General features: G+C 35.3%; 1 protein-coding gene across 7 annotated transcripts in view; it reads left to right on the top strand.

Annotated features, from left to right (window-relative positions):
- The window catches only part of LEPR (leptin receptor), a 97,999-nt gene that overhangs the window by 69,888 nt on the left and 7,432 nt on the right, over nucleotides 1-20,679 (top strand). For 4 of the 7 annotated variants that reach the window (XM_045369570.3, XM_005543137.5, XM_005543142.5 and 1 more), the window contains 8 exons: nucleotides 2,083-2,231; nucleotides 3,263-3,422; nucleotides 3,530-3,612; nucleotides 9,369-9,585; nucleotides 11,324-11,506; nucleotides 13,271-13,366; nucleotides 14,694-14,799; nucleotides 16,212-16,287. In XM_045369570.3, coding sequence (XP_045225505.2) covers nucleotides 2,083-2,231; nucleotides 3,263-3,422; nucleotides 3,530-3,612; nucleotides 9,369-9,585; nucleotides 11,324-11,506; nucleotides 13,271-13,366; nucleotides 14,694-14,799; nucleotides 16,212-16,287 — 1,070 coding nt within the window. Of the gene's footprint in view, nucleotides 1-2,082; nucleotides 2,232-3,262; nucleotides 3,423-3,529; nucleotides 3,613-6,493; nucleotides 6,977-9,368; nucleotides 9,586-11,323; nucleotides 11,507-13,270; nucleotides 13,367-14,693; nucleotides 14,800-16,211; nucleotides 16,288-20,077; nucleotides 20,171-20,679 lie in introns of those variants that run through there. The other 3 variants (XM_045369579.3, XM_074004605.1, XM_074004619.1) reach the window with 2 other exon arrangements.

Here is a 20,679-nt window from a genome sequence, read left to right as displayed (position 1 = left end):
ACTAGCCTTTAAATCTGCACTAGCCACATAGGCACTCTGTGTCTGTTTTGCCATCCATAAAATGTAGACAGCTGCCCATACCTTCCCAGCGTGGGTATTGAGGGAATCATGTAACTTCAGGCATATCCTTTCTGCAGACTGGATATTCATTGCCAGTCTGCAGAAATGATACGCTTCATATGATTCAGTTAATTGCAAACACAGATTTAACCTCGTACAGTGTCTTGAGTATTGATACTTCCTTTCCTGACAAGAAATGATCAAGAGGTGAAATACAGTATATATCATCTTGCTGGGTTGGTGGAGAGTGCCTTTTTGGTCTATGAAGAATTGAATCATCATGACAAACTTTACACGAAGGAAAAAGTTTAGGTATTTTTGTTTTCAACAGTAAAAACTACTATTGTTGATTGCTTAAAAATGATTTTAAAATACCGTATGAAAGGGAGTCTATACCTTTACACAGTGTTGGTTTTTAGCAAGTGAGACTTGGAGCAAGAGAATAATAAACACCCATATTGTGCCAATCCAGGTGTTACGATTTCCCTGTGAATCATAACAGTAGTATGGTTTATAAGACATGGGGAAATAAATCAAGAAGGTAAACCCTGGAACTCTCTTAATTTTTCTTACACAGAGTGTCTACATTTGGCCTTAGTTATGGTTTGGGTTATTTAGGTTTCTTTTTGTTGGTGGTGGTTGTTTGGTTGGATGGTTTCATACATTAGCCCTTTGGCTTCCCTTTTTGCTACTGCAGTTGTTTTCTGCATACTCCAGCCAACGGCCATCTCTCACTTTGGATTGTCCATTGGAAGGGGTGACTGTCAAAATAATGACCAAGAGGAGGGCCATTCCAACTACAATCCCGGAGGCCTCTGCTGTACCGGGCATAGACCTTTTAGGTTCTGGGTCATGGGCAGGTGTGGAGGGCATCCAGTCTGAGCAGTTCTGGAGGAGATGTTCCTCAGGAGAGCAGCTCTTTACCAGTTGGTATGGATGTACTTAACATTTTTAACAACTGTTTTGGCATACCAACTGAATATATGTCCTCTAAATGGAATCCTCCAATCTTAGTACAGATAATCAAGACATGACAATGTAAATGTAGTATGCATCATAAAATTGATGCTTGGAGTCATAACAGAGTTAGGGCTTCAGAGACGCCCTGTTATGCTTGGGCTTTCAGGCTTTTAGTTTAAAATATGCCACATTTCCATATTGTCATCAGAAAGAGTGGCCCTCAAAGTTAAAAATTAAGAACTTGGGGAAAACTTACGTAGTGAATCTAAGCCTAAGCTAAAGTTTTTACTTTAGCTCTGAAAGCAGCATCATAAAAAGGTGATAGGAAAACAGGGAAGATAACCTTTTTCTTTGCATTTCTGTGATTTTTACATTATGCCTACATGACTTGCTTATATATATATATATGTGTGTGTGTATATATATATATTTAAAATAGATTCCTATATATATAATAGATTCATATATATATATGAATCTATTTTAAAAATCACTTGCTATTCAGATCATCTTTGCCTCTATTACTGCCCGTTAAAAGCCTGTTTCCCTCAGATTATAGAAAACCAAGGCTTTGCTCTGAGATACTATCTCTGACCTTGATCTAGAAATATTTAATGATACACATCAGCATAAGAGTTTCACACTCACACGTGGAAGTTGATGCAGTCCATGGTTTTTTTTTTTTGTTTTTTTTTTTTTTTGCCTTTAATTAAAGTTCAATGGAGAACCGTTTGTTATTGATATTTAGCATGGGTTCAGCGTGGTGTGTTTTGCATGCAGAGCCAATGGTTCAATTTCTAATCAGGTACTACTGTTAGCTTGCTGAGTAACATGGATAATGTATTGACTTTTTTCAGTCAAGTCTTTATTTGCAAAATAGTGATAAATCCCTCTTTTAATATATCACATAAAGTAATAGGGAAACAATTGAGATAATGAGTGAGAAAGTTATGAAGAAGATATTGCTTGATGAATATAGAGGTATGAAAATATAACACAATGTTTTTAGGCATTATTACTATTTAAATTACCATCACGTAAAACTGTTTTAAAAATTTCTAGTGAAGCCACTGCCTCCATCCAGTGTGAAAGCAGAAATTATTAAAAACATTGGATTATTGAAAATATCTTGGGAAAAGCCAGTCTTTCCAGAGAATAACCTTCAATTCCAGATTCGCTATGGTTTGAGTGGAAAAGAAATACAATGGAAGGTACCTTTTACTTAGAACTTCAGCTTTCCTCATTAAATGCTATTTTTATAATATTTAAGAGTTCAATTGCATTAGATTAATTTTATTGGCATAAAAGTACATTCTCTTGTATTCTGTAGCTATTTTCATTAAATAGATTTGCCTAAGTCTAACCTTTTTAAAGAACAAAGTTTCCTGAAATCCATCATTCCCTGAAGTGTGTTTTATAGAACACAGGTCTTATATTATGTTCCTTAGAAAAAGATTAAATGGTTAAATCAGTTTAGGAAACCCTGTATCACTGTATCTTCCTTGTGTAGTCACAGTATACATATTACATATTCAAGGTTTGGAGAGGTCCTTCATTAAAGAAAAATTTGTGACCTTATTTCATTTCATGTTCCCCAAACTAGTTTTTTCCAAGGAACTGTTGTTTCTCTAACATCTGTTAATGTCTTTTAGTACATACATGTTTGATGGAATGCATTTTGGGAGAAGCTGCTTTTCAAACAAACAGAATCATTCCCATAGTGGCAAGGGTGCCTATGATGGCATTTCACATCAGCTTTGTGATGGCAGCCTGCAAAGACCTAGAAATATCAGAAACCCTTATTATATCATTAGATCACAATGATATCAACTAAAACAAATGTGACAGTTTAGCTGCTATTGAAGGATACTGAATATCAGCGATTTGCTACAGTCGGTCCTATCTAACCAATAGGTTTAAATTCTTAGAACGTCTTTGTGGGTAGAGGATTAGTGGACAGGGATTAGTAGTAGGATAAGAGAGTATTTGGGAAACAAGGTTGCGAGTAAACCAGTTCAAAATCTTGTCATTAGCAAGGGTGTGACAAGATAAATAAGAAAATCCTTGACTTGAAGGAGTTTACAATCCTCGCCTAATTGTGACTATTTCTGAAGTCAGAAAACACAGAATCAGTTCTCTTAATTTTGGAATAGTGTTAAAATTTAAAATAAATGTACTTCAGGACCCTTTAGATACATATGTGTTGGTAATGAGCAATCTAATGCTTTGACTTATTTTATAGATGTATGATGTTTATGATGCAAAATCAAAATCTGTCAGTCTCCCAGTTCCAGACTTCTGTGCAGTTTATGCTGTTCAGGTGCGCTGTAAGAGGTCAGATGGATTGGGACTTTGGAGTAATTGGAGCAATCCAGCCTACACAGTTGTCATGGATATAAAAGGTCTGCAGAGATTTTGTAAATGTGTTTTGAAAGTACATAAGTGTATGCTTCAAATATGGCTGAAAAAGTTTCCTTCAAAAACATACACACAATTTGTTGTTTTGCAGTTCCTATGAGAGGACCTGAGTTTTGGAGAATAATTAATGGAGATACTATGAAAAAGGAGAAAAATGTGACTTTACTTTGGAAGGTATTCCCAATTTTAACGTTATTCTTAAATTGTATTTTTATACTCTTAAAAAATTTACTTCATGGTCCATAATCCTGTTATTAATCTTTGGAAAGCTCAGCAATCCTGTATTTTCATTTCATTTATGAGATGTATTTGCAGAGAGCTAAGATGTACAGTGGCTGAAGCACTGGCATAGTGTTAGGAGACTTTCATTTTCTTCTCAGCTTCACGTACTGTAGTTATGTCAGTACTATTTTGGCAAAGTTACTTAGACTCTTTGGGCCTCAGTTTTCTCATCTGTGTAAATGTAAGATTGAACTAGATGATACGTAATGTTTCTTGTAGTCTAAAAATTGTATTCATATTTAATTCTGAACAGTGTAAATGTCACCTTCCCCACAAACCCCAAGAGCATCTAACACATGACAGAGTATTCCATTTATGTGATGGCATATAAACAGTGGATATTCCCATATATGATAGCTGTGTAGTCTATAATTTTCAAAGTATCCTCTCCCAAATGAATTGGTTTCTATTTCAAGTGAATAGTTTATTTGGTCCGTAAATGCCAAATTTAAGATTGATTTGGGAATACAACACATGAAGTCAAATAGTATTTCTGTCACTCCAAATGTGAATTGTAAGTTTAATACCCAAGGTTGAATGAGAACACGTTTGAAAATGGTTTCCTGATGAAAGACCAAAGCCTATGTAAAAGTTGTGGTATATAAGAATTTATGTTCATTTGGTTTCTAAATCCAGTTACTCTATAATTTCATTTGGTTAATAATCAATGCAATTTCTAAACTTTTCCATTTCAATACTTCTTAAAATAATTTTTTATGATTTTATCTTATTTCATTTCTTTTATTATTGCTGTCTTTAAAAAATTTAGTTTCTTTTTTTATTGCTCTCTTTTCTTTTCCTAGCAAACAATTCCTTCAACACATTTTAATATTTCAGACTTAAAGTTAGTGTTAAGAACTGACAGACATTTATGAGACATTTATTGTATTCTGAACATTTCATACATATCTCCACCTCTTGGGGAATTCAGGGCCTGTACTCTGAGAGACTGAGTGGGCGGTTGAACCCACCGCGGAAGGGGGCACTGCTGAATAAGAAACAACAGCCTTGCCCGACAGATTATTTTTCTCATATTTTTGGTTTTATCTCCATGGGAGTGCTCCAGATATCTGCAAGTTTCTACAGTGAGGGACAGGCAGTGATGTTCCTATGTTTGTGGTAGGGCCAGCTTTGAGCAGAATTTAAGTAGCTTTTCTTTATCTTTGATTTATCCTTTCAGAGCTGTAGTCAACAGCCCTTTGGCCTAGGCTATAGCTACCCTCTCCCATCGCAACATACTCTAGGACAAAACAGTTGTCTTTCTCCAGACAGTTCTTATATTTTCCTCGTATCATGAATTCCACATTTCCTCAGCAGTGCTGCCAATAGAAGTTTCTGTAATGATGAAAATGGTTTATATCTGCATTGTCCAATATAGTAGCCACTAGCCACACATGGTTATTAAGCACTTGAAATGTGCCTAGTGTGACTCAGGAACTGAATTTTAAAGTTTATTTAATTTTAATTAATTTAAATTTAAATGGGTGCAAGTGGCCAGTGGCTGTCTTTTTGGACATCAAAGCTCTGTGGTTTCTTTAAGGATGATGTGTGGGAGGGAGACAGTACCCTTGCTAATCTACCATCTTTGCAGAAACTTGAGTGCCTTACATTAATCAAATTGCCTTTCATTAATTTTGTTTTGTGCTGTTTTGTTGTGGTTTCCTAAACTGAGATAATAGTTCAATGATTACGGTTCTCCAAGTCTATGCTTCTTAAACTGGGATAAGATTTGCTTAAGGAGTAAGCCACAAGGCCACAGGATAAGTATGGCACTTAAAAAAATCATTTCTCTGGCATTTCAGAAATATTAAACTTTATGTTAAGGCAGTTTTAGAGTTACAAAAAGATGGCAAAGATAGTACAGAGAATTCCTATGTATTCCCACACCAAGTTTTCTCTAGTATTAACATCTTACACTAGTGTGATACATTTGTTACAATTAATTAAGCAAGATTGATATGTCATCATTAACTCATCTGTAATTTATTTCAAATCCAAATTTCCTTAGTTTATACCAAATGTTCTTTTTCTGGTTCAGGATTCCATCCAGGATAGCAGATTGCTTTTAGTAGTCATACCTCCTTATGCTTCTCCTGGTTGTAAAAGTTTCTTAGACCTTCTTTGTTTTTATGAACTTCACACAATTGAGAAGTACTGGTCAGGTATTTTGTAGAATCTCCATCAAACGGGTTTTGTCTAATGTTTTCTCATGATTAGATTAGGGTTACGGGTTTGGGGGAGGAAGATCGCAGATGTAAAATGCCATTCCATCACATCATATTAAGGATACATTCTACCAATGTGACTCATCATGGTTGATGTTCACCTTACTCGTCTGGCTGAGGTAGTGTTGTCTGGTTTCCCACTGGAAAGTTACTCTTTTTTCTCCTTTCTCCATTTTAGTTTTAAAAATGAAGTCCCCATGCTTAAGGAGTAGGAGCTATGTTCCACCTACTTGAAAGTAGAGGACCTACACACATTATTTAGTGTTCTTCTGCATGGGAGATTTGTCTGTCCTCTCACATTAATTTATTTATTTAGTCAATCATTTATTTATATTAGTATGGACAATGAACATTTATTTTAGACTTGGGTCATAATCCAATACTACTTTATTTTGTTGCTCAAAATATTCCTGCTTCAGTCATTGGGAGCTCTTTTAATTGACTCATGTTCCTTTGACATGCCCCCATCATTGTGGGGTTTTTTATTTTAAGTTTTGAGTACTGGTAAGTTTGACTTTATTAAAATTAAAAACTTCTATTCACAATAGCAAAGACTTGGAATCAACCCAATGTCCATCAGTGACAGACTGGATTAAGAAAATGTGGCACATATACACCATGGAATACTATGCAGCCATAAAAAAGGATGAGTTTGTGTCCTTTATAGGGACATGGATGCAGCTGGAAACCATCATTCTCAGCAAACTATCGCAAGAACAGAAAACCAAACACCGCATGTTCTCACTCATAGGTGGGAACTGAACAATGAGATCACCTGGACTCGGGAAGGGGAACATCACATACCGGGGGCTATCATGGGGAGGGGGCAGGGGGGAGGGATTGCATTGGGAGTTATACTTGATGTAAATGACGAGTTGATGGATGCTGACGAGTTGATGGGTGCAGCACACCAACATGGCACAAGTATACATATGTAACAAACCTGCACATTATGCACATGTACCCTAGAACTTAAAGTATAATAATAATAAAAAAAAGAAAAAAATAAATAAATTGATTTTCAAAAAAAATTTAAAAACTTCTGATCTGGGAAAGACTGTTAAGAGGATGAAAAGGTAAGGCACAGACTGGGTGAAAATATTTGCAAAAACACACATCTGATAAAGGACTTATAACCAAATTACACAAAGAAATCTTTAAGATTCAACAGTAGGAGAACAACTCAATTAAAATGAAAAAAAAAAAAAACCAAGTATCTGAAGAAAAACCTAACCAAAGTAGATATACAGATGACAAATATGAATATTAAAAGATGTTCAACATCATTCATCACCAAAGAGTTGCAAATTAAAACAAGATACAACTCCACACCTATTAGAATGGCTAAAAAAAAAAAAAAAAAAAAAAAAAAAAAAAACAACCTGACAATACAAATTGCTGGTGAGCATGCAGGGCAGCAAGAACTCTTATTCATTGCTGGTGGAAATGCAAAATGGGACAGCCACTTTGGAAGACAGTTTGGTAATTTCTTTCAAATTTAAATGTAGCCTTACCAGCCATATGATGCAACATTGCAGCCTCGGTATTTACTCAGGTGATTTGAAAACTTAAGTCTACACAGAAACTTGCATATGAATGTTTAAGCAACTTTAGTTATAATCACCCCAAATTAGAGGCAACTAAGATATCCTTCAAAAATGAAACGATTCTGTATACTTCTGAAATGGTGGGTGTATAGCACTATGCATCTGCCAAAACTCCTCGAACTTCATAGCACAAAGAGTGAATCTTAATGCATGTAGATTAAAAAAAAATCATTTAGGAGGTTGAAGGATCCCAGGATTGACTGTAGACTGTGACAAAGGAATCTACTTGTATTATAAGCGTATGAAGCAACTTCACTAAAGGTGGTGGGAGAAAAGGCCACTTTGGAACTTGAGGGGAGTTGTTGGAAATGTGTGGATCTTAGGACTAAAGGCAAAAGAAACTGTACATAAGCACTGTAGTCTAGTTGATGTAGTTCTCACAGGGCTATGGGCTAACAATTATGGTACTGCTCTACATGTACACTGGAAGGGGACAAGCAAGTAAATGGATGGTGGACAGTGGGACTCAGATTTCTCACTGTTGGATTGGGAGGTTACACACAAGCACAGGATGATACATGTGGCAATGAATTAGAGTTTGGGATACAAGTATGAACTTATATCTAGCTTAATATAGATATAGATAGATTCTGGTTTAGGATGCATGTACCTTTTCATGATTTGTAAGCTAAGAGGGCCTAAAATCCAGTAGTAAGGCATGTGCCCAGACTTATTTCTAATACCATCGTTCAATAACAGAAACAAGGGCTATTTAGAGAAATGGCTAATTTTAGGGTTGGGGCAGAAAATACACGAGATTAGCCTGGAGGATCTTGTAGTACCAGAAAGTAAGGAAGTTTAACATTCTCTTACTTGTTGGTTACCAAAAAAAGTATTCATTAAAACTGACATAGATTTTTCAAATAAAATGCAAAATTTACATAACTTTGAGACGTTTCTTTCTGGGGGTGGCTGCTAAAATTTTACTTCCAACCTATCCAGATGATTCTTGGCAGGGATACATGTACATGTGTTTATTTTTCTCTGCCTTAGAGGCATCTAACGGGCAAGAAATTGAGATGTACTGTTCTAGTCTATGATATACAGTCCAGCCTTCTCTGGCTTTTTAAGGGATTGCCAGCATTTAATCTTACCTGCCACAGGTGAAGTTGATTGGGGAAATGGGGTACATTGTTAATCTCTGTGGAACATAAGAATAGAATTGAACTAGATACCTATTTTACATTGGAATCCTTAATGACCTGATATGTTTTAATTATATGACAGAAATGCTGGGGTGCCATAGACACTGTTTTGATATCCTCTGTTGCTCGTTAACCTTTGCAGACATTCTTACATTCTAGAGAATCTTCCAAGCATATCAGAGGAAAGGAAAATGAATGACAAATCTTCCTATGATTAATATATGATGATGAACACCTTCACAGCTCCTCTTGCTGCTTTTCATTGTCTGAGGGTTATTCCTTGTTTGCTTTTTAGATGAGAAAACTCTCTACCCCTTATCAGTCTTTCATTTCTCTAAAATTAGAGTGAAACTTCTTGGTAGAAAAGTGGCTTGATCATATCCCTACTTTATTATCTTCAAATGATTTATTCTCTGGGCCTTAGGAAAAATACCTCAAAAAGGGGAAAATAAGTTTGCTATGCTCTATAACCATCCAGATACCTTCATGGAGACTGTGGCAGAGGCGGACTCTATCCCATCCATTTCCCCAGCCTCTCAGCCTTGTAATAGTACCTGCCCTGATCTGGCCCCTGCCTCCTAATGAGAAATGTAGAATGAGAGTTATGTGAGCTCAGTTAGTATAAAAAGCACTGCAGCCCTTAAACTAATCAATTTCTGTATTTACTACAGCCCCTGATGAAAAATGACTCATTGTGCAGTGTTCAGAGATATGTGATAAACCATCATACTTCCTGCAATGGAACATGGTCAGAAGATGTGGGAAATCACACTAAATTCACTTTCCTGTGGACAGAGCAAGCACACACTGTTACGGTTCTGGCCATCAATTCAATTGGTGCTTCTGTTGCAAATTTTAATTTAACCTTTTCATGGCCTATGAGCAAAGGTAAGAAGAGGTACAGAGTAGTAGTCCATTGCCTCTTTTAATATTTAACTTTTGCAAACTCTCCTATTTTAAATTATCTTTCAAGCAACCTGCAATTCTCTGCATCTGAAAGTCTTTCACCTTTCATCTCTCCTTTGTCTGGAAAAATAACAAAGTACATTGTACAATGATCACGTAATACAGTCCTTGAGTTTTCATGTGGGAGAACATTGTTGTAATGGTATTATAATATATGAGAATGTTTTAGTGAATCTAATACTTAAATCTTTTGGACCAATGGAGATCTTCAGGTCAATAATTCTCTCTCCCTATATACATATACATGTATATATTTATATTCACACATACATGCATATAAATATGTAAAAATAAGTTTATATCATATGAAATATATATTTAACACTATGTAAAATAGTAATAGCATGACATATGGATGCAGGTTAATTGCTGAGACTTAAAATTACTATGGACTTCATTTAATGTGAGTGACAAACCTCCTTGCATTAATTTTGATATATCTGATTAATCAGAGAATGGAGACCCACTTTCAATAGGCGTTTCTACTCTAGGTTACATATTCAAAATGTAAATTTTTAACGGCAAACATAAATTTTCTGTGTCTCTACCAATCTATAGAGGCCTTTCGAAGTGTTACCTCCTTCTTGAAATCTTTGCTTATTGCTTTAATTGAATATGCCCTATCTCTTCTTTAAATCTCAGAGTCCTTCCTGTCTTTCTTAAAGTATTTTATGTCCTGTTTTACATTATGATTACCTTTGTATGTATAGTGTAAGCATCTTACGAGTTCCATAGTACCCAGTTCAATGTTTTACGCTTAACATTTTCTAAGTATATATATTCTAGAAATATCTGTAGAATGCCTCGGTTGGGTAGGTAGTGGGAATTGTAATGTGAGAGAAACTATAATGGTTGGAGCATCCAGAGCCAAATAGGTAAGACAGGTATTAATGAAATAATCATATAAGTGAATGTCTATTTGCGAACTGAGGTAAGGGCCTGCAGGAAAGGAATATAATTTTATGAAAGGAAAGAAAGGAACCTGACCTGGCATTGAGATTCAGAGAAGCCACCTTGAGGAAGTGGTACTGAACTGAAATCTGAAATGTGAGTAGGAATTAAACTTCCCCAAAAGATGTAGGGGAGGGCAGGGAAAGCATTGGCTGATAACACGATCAGCCAGATCAAAAGTCAAGGGCACATGATAGAAAATAAAGAAAGACAAAGGTGACTTTGGTGTGGAAAATCATGGAAGGCAGAGAGGTAGGTTGAGACTTGGCCCTCAGGGCCTCGTAAGCATGATAGGAATTTTACCCTCAAATGTAGAAATCTGCTGGAGGCTTTTAAGTGGGATGCTATACAGATGGTGTTAAAATGAGAAGATTTGTGCTTTGAGAGTATCACTCCATCGGTGGGAGAGGATGGTTAATCGGCTTGTGCAGTATTCCATATGAGAATGCCTTTTCGAATACATCACAAAATTGCTTTTTTAAGGTTTTAGGTAATACCATGTTTCTCTTCAATATCATATATTCCCATATCTCTGTTTAAATGACTCTCATGATATAAAAATAATTGTCATGTATTATATTTATTTGTGTAAATTGTCTGTCTTCTCTTCCTTATCCCCTTCTTTAGTAGGTTATAAGTTCCTCAAAAGTATTAGTAGATTTTTTATTAATTTTTAATTTAAAAATTGATTTCCTTCTTTTCCCCTCAGTAAATATCGTGCAGTCACTCAGTGCTTATCCTTTAAACAGCAGTTGTGTGATTCTTTCCTGGATACTATCACCCAGTGATTACAAGCTAATGTATTTTATTATTGAGTGGAAAAATCTTAATGAAGATGGAGAAATAAAATGGCTTAGAATCTCTTCATCTGTTAAGAAGTATTATATCCATGGTAAGTTTACTATACTTTAGTGAGTTGCTCTCATGGATTATATGACACTACAGATTATTAATTCAATTAATATAACCAGTTAATGAAAACTTCAAAAATATAGATGATACTACCATCCTAATACATATAATCCTATAACCTTTATCAAAACATTGAATTCTCTTTCTCTTCTTTTCTTTTCTTTTTTCTTTCTTTCTTTCTTTTTTTTTTTTTTTTTTTTTTTTGACGGGGTCTCTCTGTGTTGCCCAGGCTGGAGTGCAGTGGAGTGAACATGGCTCACTGCAGCCTCTACCTCCTGGGCTCAAGCTATCTTCCCACCTCAGCTTCCTGAATAGTTGGAACTATAGGCACATGCCATCACACCCAGTTAATTAAATTTTTTTTTTTTTTTGGTAGAGACAAGGTCTCACTATGTTGCTCAGGCTGGTCTTGAACTCCTAAGATCAAGTGATTCTCCTGTCTCGGCCTCCCAAAGTGTTGGGATTGCAGGCATGAGCCACCAGACCCAGACTAATTCTATTTCCTTTGACATTTTCTCATTTTAATATTTTATACAGGGGATATCATATCATGTCAATTTTCTCCTCAATTTTTTCTACCATTGTTTTTAGTGGTATAGCATTTTATTCCAAAGTCTACTTAAACTGTTTGAGATTATGTTGCTTCCAGCTTTATCTTTTCTTAAATCATTTTTTAATAGCTTCTGATATCTTCTGCCAAATTGTTTCCTCAAACTGTGTACCACCTTATAAGGCCACTAGCAATGAGTGGGAATGCTAGCCTGGTCAGAGGAGCTAGAACTGGGTGACCTAGACCAGGGTATTCTTCTAAAGGTAGACCAGTTATCCCAGGAGGTGAGTCAAGTACAAAGTATAAGTGCACAAGACAGCATTTCTAAGTCTGAGTAAGGATTGAGGGAAGTTAACTAGGGAGGCTAAGGATTGCTATGATCTTATTATACAATATCATACTAAGGACTCATACCATTATTTTATATCAGGGACCTAGAATTTAGCATCAGGGTACATTTATTTGCAAATTGTTGCACTGAATTTAGTTCATCACCACTGCTGCCCAGGTGGTTACTCTCTGTGCTTTTCTTTAAAACATGAGGATATAAAATTTAGGCTTCACAGAGATCTCTCTTCTTCTGGATATATTCTTCTAGAATATTCATATATTATTAGCATTTGTGAAAATCATGGATCGATCCATCTGGAGCTTTGCTATAGGGTTGGTCATTTTCCATGGATCAAAATCCCAGATATTGCAAAGGGTCTCGTGGTCTCTACCACCATTTTGTTAGCATAGGATTTCACAAGACAGTCTCCCAGCTACCTTGAATGGAATGGGGAAACTAAGTAAGCTGAATTCCTATAAAAAAAAAGGAATATTGCCCACTTTGGGGGTAAGGGAGAGGTAGTAGAACATATTGCTCTGGAAAAGGAAATTAAGGAAAGAAAAAGCTCATACACCCTGCACTTGAACAAATTGGCTATCACTGGAACATGGCTTTGAAAAATTGCAATCTTCTGTCTCTGGGTAAGATTTTTTAGAAAAATATTTGGAAAACTATTGTCATTACTAGATGATTAGAAGTGCTTAAGTGTGTTTTGAAACTCCCTTGATAATTTAATCCATAAATAATAAGTAATTTCTATGTTTGGAAATATAGGATAGTCACTTTAATTCTTTTTTAAAATGTATGTTCAACTCTACTGTTAATTATGTATAAATGAGCCTTTTATGTATTTTTCTCCTCAGATCATTTTATCCCCATTGAGAAGTACCAGTTCAGTCTTTACCCAATATTTATGGAAGGAGTGGGAAAACCAAAGATAATTAATAGTTTCACTCAAGGTAAAAATCATAATTTTAGTTTCCTTTTGTACCAATGTGTGTGCCTAATTTGTCAGTAGTAATATTGCCATCTGATTATTCTTTTTCTGATAGAATCATGGAAAAGTCCAGAGTCTTCTGTAGATTTTTCATGGTGAGGTTCCAAAGGAAATATTTTTTTCCTCTCAAAATAAAACTGGAGCTATAGAAATAAAGTCACTGGGCCTCTTATATTTCTGATTCATCTTACTGTACTTGGAATACCAACATTTTGATTTTGTTATTACTTTTTAAATTGTCTTCAAATCTAAGCAACCTAGCAATGATATTTCAAGAGATAAACATTTCATCTAGTGTTAGAATAAAAATCATTAAAAAAATTCATACATGTATTATTCAACAGATATTAATTGAATATTGTTCTAAGCACTGGGGATTCAATCATGAACATAAGTTTCTGCCCTTATGGATCTTAAATACTGGTGCTCTAATTGACAGTGATGGGCAATAAATAATTATATAATGTCAGATAGAAATAAGTACCATGAAGGAATGTAAAAGCAAGATAAAGGGATGACATTAAATGTGGCATTTTAGTTGATAGCCAGAAATGGTCTTTCTATGGAGGTAGACAATATTCAAGTAAAACCTTGCAAGTACAGTAAGACCCTACTTGATATTGTCAATAGATTCTTGGAAACTGCAACTTTGTGCAACATGACGTACAGGAGGTCCTTGAATAACATCATTTTGTTCAAGGTAGTTTCATTATAATGTTGATGAGAAAAAAAAAAGGTTTGTTTTACATTGCCATTTCACTTAACATTGCAGTTTCCAAGAGCCTATCAATGATGTTCAGTGAAGATGTAACTGTACAAATAGCAAAAGCATTCCAGGCAAAGGGACAGTGTGTGAAGAGCCCCTAAAGAGTGGGGATGTTTGGTGGTTCAAGAAACAGCAAGGAAATCAGTGTGTGTGGAGTGAGCAAGATAGAGATTGGCAGATGTGGAAGGTTGGGTCCTCCAGGAGTAGATACTGAGACAGTCATCATAACAGTTTTAACACCTTGACCCCTTATAACGTAAACATGATCAGATAGAGAGGAATGACAAATGAATAAATTTGAAAAAATACTTTGCTAATTTACAGTAGATATGATGCTGAACAAAATAGTATTTTATTAATGTGATCACAACATATTTTTATCTTCCTGTTCTTTATTTTTATAGTTTTGAAGGTAATAGAGATTTATGATGAAATCAGAAAATGTCTAATATAATTTTTGATACAGAAAGAAATTAATATTTCCTCAAGTTTCTGAGTTGTGTAAATCGTATTTCTTTTTCAGATAATACTGAAAAACACCAGAATGATGCAGGTTTATATGTGATTGTGCCAGTAATTATTTCCTCTTCCATCTTATTGCTTGGAACATTATTAATATTGCACCAAAGGTATTGTACTTGAGGTTAAGAATCTTTAAGGCAAAAGTCCTTAAGCATATTCAAACCCTGATTTAAAACCTTCTAAATCAGGAATACTAAAGTCTTCTAAGTGTTTTTATATGTAGTCTGTATACAATTAAGATAGCATAAAAAGGAAAGGCCTGTTGTCAGGAAATGGCATTCCATTTTGCTAGGACTGTAAGAGTTAAATAATGAGGAAAGAAACACAAAATGCAGCTTAACAGTTAAAGACAGGTTTTCTTTAGATAAAACCTGGGAGGGGCTTCTGGACAATTTTGGTCAGAAGCCCTTTCTCTTACAGACTAAGAGTATATATTGGTTTTAGGGTGAGGGGGCTTATCACAAGCTTGGAATGTTTATGTGTGAGGGAGAAGTTTATGGTGGAGTTGGAATGTCTCTGGGAGGAGGGGAGGTTATCTTGGGGCTGGCATGTCTCTGGTCAGGGAGGATGGAATGTTTCTGGTTGGAGATGTTATTTGTCATTTATGGTCATGCTGACCTTAGCCATTAGGCTGATGCCCTTTGGATTTAGGTGGTTTTTGATTAAGGTGAATTTTAAAATGAGGTGCTTGTCCATGATGGTGATGCTCTTGTTCTGTCAAGGACAACGTAACTTCAAGGAAGAATTTAGTTTTTTTTTTTTTTTAATGTATGTACATTCAGAAAACAACAAGCTTATAATAGGAAATCCTAAGCAGTATGTTCTTGGAGGTGGCAAAAATGACTTTCAGAGTTCTGCAGTTTGGGTCAAGGACTTTTTGTGGTGAAGTGGGTGGTAAAAGTAGCCTTTTAGTGGTGAACTGGAGCTGTCAGTTCATTTATGATCAGCAGACACTCTGCTTTTTAGAAATCAGAACTGTGTGGCTCCAGTCTGCTTGGCTTGTCAGGCAAATGACTGAGTTCCGTGGATGGTGGCATGGGTGCCATGGTAATCTCTGTGCTGAGAAGTCCAGTGTGGTTATTTTACACATGCCAAATCTCTGTAGAAACCATTGTCTTCAGGCAAAAAAGAGGGAGAGGAGATTTTAGAATCTGAATTTATCTTTTAGTTAAGTGAGTTGATGAGGCCACATCAAGTGGAATTTTTTTCTGGTACCCACTTGGTGGCCATTTTTAATATTTCAGTTTCTTTGAGAGAAATCTATGCAGTGTTTAGCATGGTGCTTGGCACACGGCTTTCAATAAGTATTGGCTATTTCTATTATTACTGTGATTTTCGACTTTGGTCTAGATAAAAATTTGGTAGAAATCTTCATGGGCTAGCATGTGAAAATGCATCTGACCCTACAGAGGCATAGTTGATCTGGTAGACTAATTTCTAGCTTGTCTATTCACTAACTGTTCACATTTTCAATATGAATGTTTTTCTCTAATTTTGATGCCCTGTTTATCCTTTGCAGAATGAAAAAACTGTTTTGGGAAGATGTTCCAAACCCCAAGAATTGTTCCTGGGCGCAAGGACTTAATTTTCAGAAGGTTGCTTTTTCAATTTTTTTTAACCCAGAATATATAAGATTGTATTCTAGATGCCATATGACTTACAGAGCATTAAGCTTTTTTGAGATTTAAAAGCTCATATTTTATTCAGTTCATCTTAATATGTATGTTTATTATATATTTTCAAGAATAGCAGGATGCAGGGATTTGAAATCAGGAAGAAACAAATTTCAGTGCATAGTTTATCGTATGAGAGTTCACAATATACATATGTTGCTTCTGTGTCACAGCACATAATAAAATAAATATTATAAAGTTAAGGGTCAATCTGATGGACAACAGATATTTGGATACACTTTTTTTGGTATAAACTGTCTTTAGGCAAAAGGCTGGAATCAATATTTTTAATGGCAATAATTAGCTCCATAATCATTTAAATAAATTAGAAAATTATATGATCCTCAAATATTACAATCTGAAAAGTGCAATAATCATAATAAAACTTATATTTATGCAGAAGTTCCTTTCAAGTATTTTATGAAAGTTAGTCAACTATAATAAAATAATTTGTATTTACTTCTATAGTAGGATTTTTCAGAAAGCTCTAAAGTTTATTGAATGTTTTATTAATTCTCATAATGTCCCTTGAAGCAGGGTTAGCTTTCTACTCATATAACTGGAAAAATAGAATTCAGTCAAGTCAAAATACACAAAATTTTAAACAATACTTATTGGGAGGTTATTATCCAGGTTCGGTGATTGCATCTTTGTCATTAGTCACTTGTTAAAAGTCTTCAATGATTTCCTTTTGAATACAAGATATAAACTAAAACCTCCTGAAGCTATTAATAGTACTCAACGACCTCTTTCTACAATCTGTTATCAACCTACCTATGCGACTTTTCCTGTCCATGGGCCTTGATGATACCTTCACTGTTCCCATCTACCTACACAGAGCCTTCCTTGTACATGAAGATCTTGCTCTAGGCCCTTCTTTCCTCATGCCTTCCTTTAACCAGTTTAATTCAAAAGACTTTCTACCCCCTTTAAGTTCCTAGAGCATTGTATTGTTTTATTTATTGTGGATAGTGCTCTGATTTCAAAGACTGTATTTTATCCATCACAAATATTTGTGGTATTCCTCCTGCTGTTGTATATATGCAAAGCACTGAGATACGTATTCTTACATTTATTAAGATGTTTACTGACATTCTCAATGTTTCAATTTCCTCTTCTGTGAAATAGGCTACTTACCTTATTAGGTTGTTTGGGATACTAAAAAAGATGGTACTTGTGACATAGTAAGGTCTCAACAAATATTAGTTATTATTTACATATTTATGTATTTTATATTACTATTATTATTCTTTCAGTTACCCTATGGGACAAATGTTATTCTCTCCATTTTACAGAAGAGAAAGCTGAAGTTCATAGTGGTTCGGTAACTTGTTTTAGAGGCAAGATTAGCTTACCAGTTTGTCTGGCTTTGAAGCCTGTTCTAATAGCAGCTGTTCTCTATAGCAGTGGCTTCTTTTTCTTTCTTTCTTCTTCACCATGACCCACAGTGAAAAAACTTAGGTTGGTGCAAAAGTAATTGCAGTTTTGGCATTTTTAATGTATAAATACATTTTGCCTTTCAACCTAGTACACCATAGATAGAGATATGCAAGACCTAAATGAAAGATATACAAAAGAGTTTTACTACTTGCTTGAAATAGAATGTTTTAAAATTCTATTTTATTTGTTAAAAATGCTGGTTGCAAGACACTAAATTGATTTCACAACATTCGAGTGGCCTATGATTTGCAGTTAGAAAAACACTGTTCTACAGCTTATCAATGAATAAGTAAACCACTAATATTGTAGACGTAATGAACAATGACAAAGATTGAATTGTAATTTCTCAGCAGGAGAAAGAATGCCCTGTCTTCAGAAGCAGCAGCAGTGTTGTTTTATATATGAACAATTCTTTTTATAGAAACTTCACTTTGCCTGGTCTAACCAGCCACACTCCTATACACTCCTCACCCGTGCTGTTGCTCACTAAGCCGTAGTCTCCTTTCATTTAAACAGTGTTGCCGAGTTTTTCAAGTAAATATTTTTCTCTCATTTATCTTTTATTATGAATTCATACAGTGACATGTTGTGTAGTTGTGATTGGAAAGTCAAATACTTCCAGAGATTTTTAAAATATCAGTCCTACAAATAAGAACATTCGCACCCACTGTATTTTAAAAATTCTTCACATTTCTTTAATTTACCAGAACTTGAAAAAATGTGGCAATATTTCAATCTACTTGTATATAAGGTCTGTCAGATGACCTGTGATAGCATTCATTTCATCCATATATTCAATATGATTGAATACTTATCCTATACCAGTCACTATAATATGCCCTGGCATTATAAGGAAAAGAAAAATACTGTATGCTCCTGAGTATACAGTTTAGTGGGGAAGATAATCATTAATACATTTATCATGGAAATAACATTACTATTTTTTGTACAAATTTATGGGGCACATGAGAAATTTAGTTACATGTATATAACACATAATGATCCAATCACAACCTTACAGTTGTAAACTACATGTTGTGAAAGAAGGGGTCCCATTGTGCTGAGCACTTATAATGTGGGAACCTGGCTTATCGGTGGGGGTGAATGAATAAAGTTGAGCAGATTACATTTGGGCCAAGATCTGGTAGATGAACAATCATTAAGTAGGTTTTGAGGCAGAGATGTGGTGTCCAGGTAAGCACCTGCAAACACTAAGTCACGTGGAAGGCAGTACCCAGCATATTCACAAAATGGAAATAGGAAGACTACAAGACGTTTTCTTAAATATGAGGGTTTTATGTCAAAAACCCTAAATACTTATCTAAATAAAATTGCTAAAGCTTCACTATATAAGTATATATTAATTCAGGGAATGATCATCTTACTTTTTAATGCCACTTAAAAAGAGGCTGAAACACTCTCCCTTCAGCATTTAAGCTCTGAAATCTTACCTATGGACCACCATGAAGTGGCTTCTCAGTGTTCAGGAGGGCCATGAGATGTTCAGGCCCACATCAGCAAAATGCAGTTTAAACCTGCACCAAATTATTTTTCCCTTTGCCAGAAAATGCCTGGCACAAAGGAACTACTGGGTGGAGGTTGGTTGAATCAGGCAATGCTTGAGGACTACGTCCTACCCTGCTGCCACACCTGCTCTCCCTGAGGTGTGCACAATGCTGCCACAGGTCATCTGACAGACCTTATATACAAGTAGATTGAAATATTGCCACATGTTTTCAAGTTCTGGTAAATTAAAGAAATGTGAAGGATTTTAAAAATACCATGGGTGTGAATGTTCTTATTTGTAGGACTGATATTTTAAAAATCTCTGGAAATATTTGACTTTCTAATCTTGTAAATTATTTTTTAAGCACAGCTAACCCACAAGATGCTTAGTTTATTACTAGGGCTGACTAGGTGCATAAATAACACTGTTAGGAATAAATCCGGTTTTGGAATATAATAGAACATTTAAAGAGTGAAGGATAATATAACTTCAAATATTTTATTAATGATAAAAATCTTGTAAAATTCATTAACTTTTTTCTATTTAGCCTGTTGTTTTAATCTCCTAAATAATTAAAATGTACCTTTTTCTTTTTGAGACAGGGTCTCACTCTGTCACCCAGGCTGGAGTGCAGCGTTGCGATCTCAGCTCACTGCAGCCTCGAGGACCCTGGGCTCAATTGATCCTCCCACCTCATCCCCGTTGGTAGCTGGGACCTACAGGCGCATGCCACCATGCCTGGCTAATTTTTGTATCTTTTTGTAGATACGGGGTTTTGTCATGTTGCCCAGGCTGGTCTTGAACTCCCAGGCTCAAGTGATCCACCCACCTCGGCCTCCCAAAGTGCTGGAATTACAGGTGTGAGCCACCACATCCGGCCTAAAATATGCTTTTTAAAGGAAAAATAATATAATGTAACTCACTTTATATTACTAAAGAGGAAAAGGGAAATTTACCATCCACCCTATGTTTCATATTCATGTTATTTTATTTAATTATTTCATAGGGCTAATAACCTTATATTTTCTGATGATAAAACTGAGACCCACAGTGGTTTATTAGCTTGTCTTGATCACCCAGCCTGTCCATGTAACACCTGTGGTTCAAATCCAGATCTGTCTGATTCAAATTAATACCTGTGCTATCAGTTCCATATTAAAAATATGTTTCTTAATATGCTTAATGCCACTAAATTATACACTAAAAAATAGTTCAAATGGTAAATATTGTTATGTGTATTTTAGCACCATAAAAATGGGCAAATGATGTGAATAGGCATTTCTCCTAAGAAGATATACAAATAGCCAAGAAGCACAAATGCAAATATGCTCAGTGTAATTAGACAATAGGGAAACACAAAAAAAACC

Source organism: Macaca fascicularis, chromosome 1 (assembly GCF_037993035.2).
Source record: "Macaca fascicularis isolate 582-1 chromosome 1, T2T-MFA8v1.1".
NCBI lineage: Eukaryota > Metazoa > Chordata > Mammalia > Primates > Cercopithecidae > Macaca > Macaca fascicularis.
Note: the sequence above shows the minus strand (reverse complement) of the source record. Positions and strands in the feature narration are given on the sequence as shown.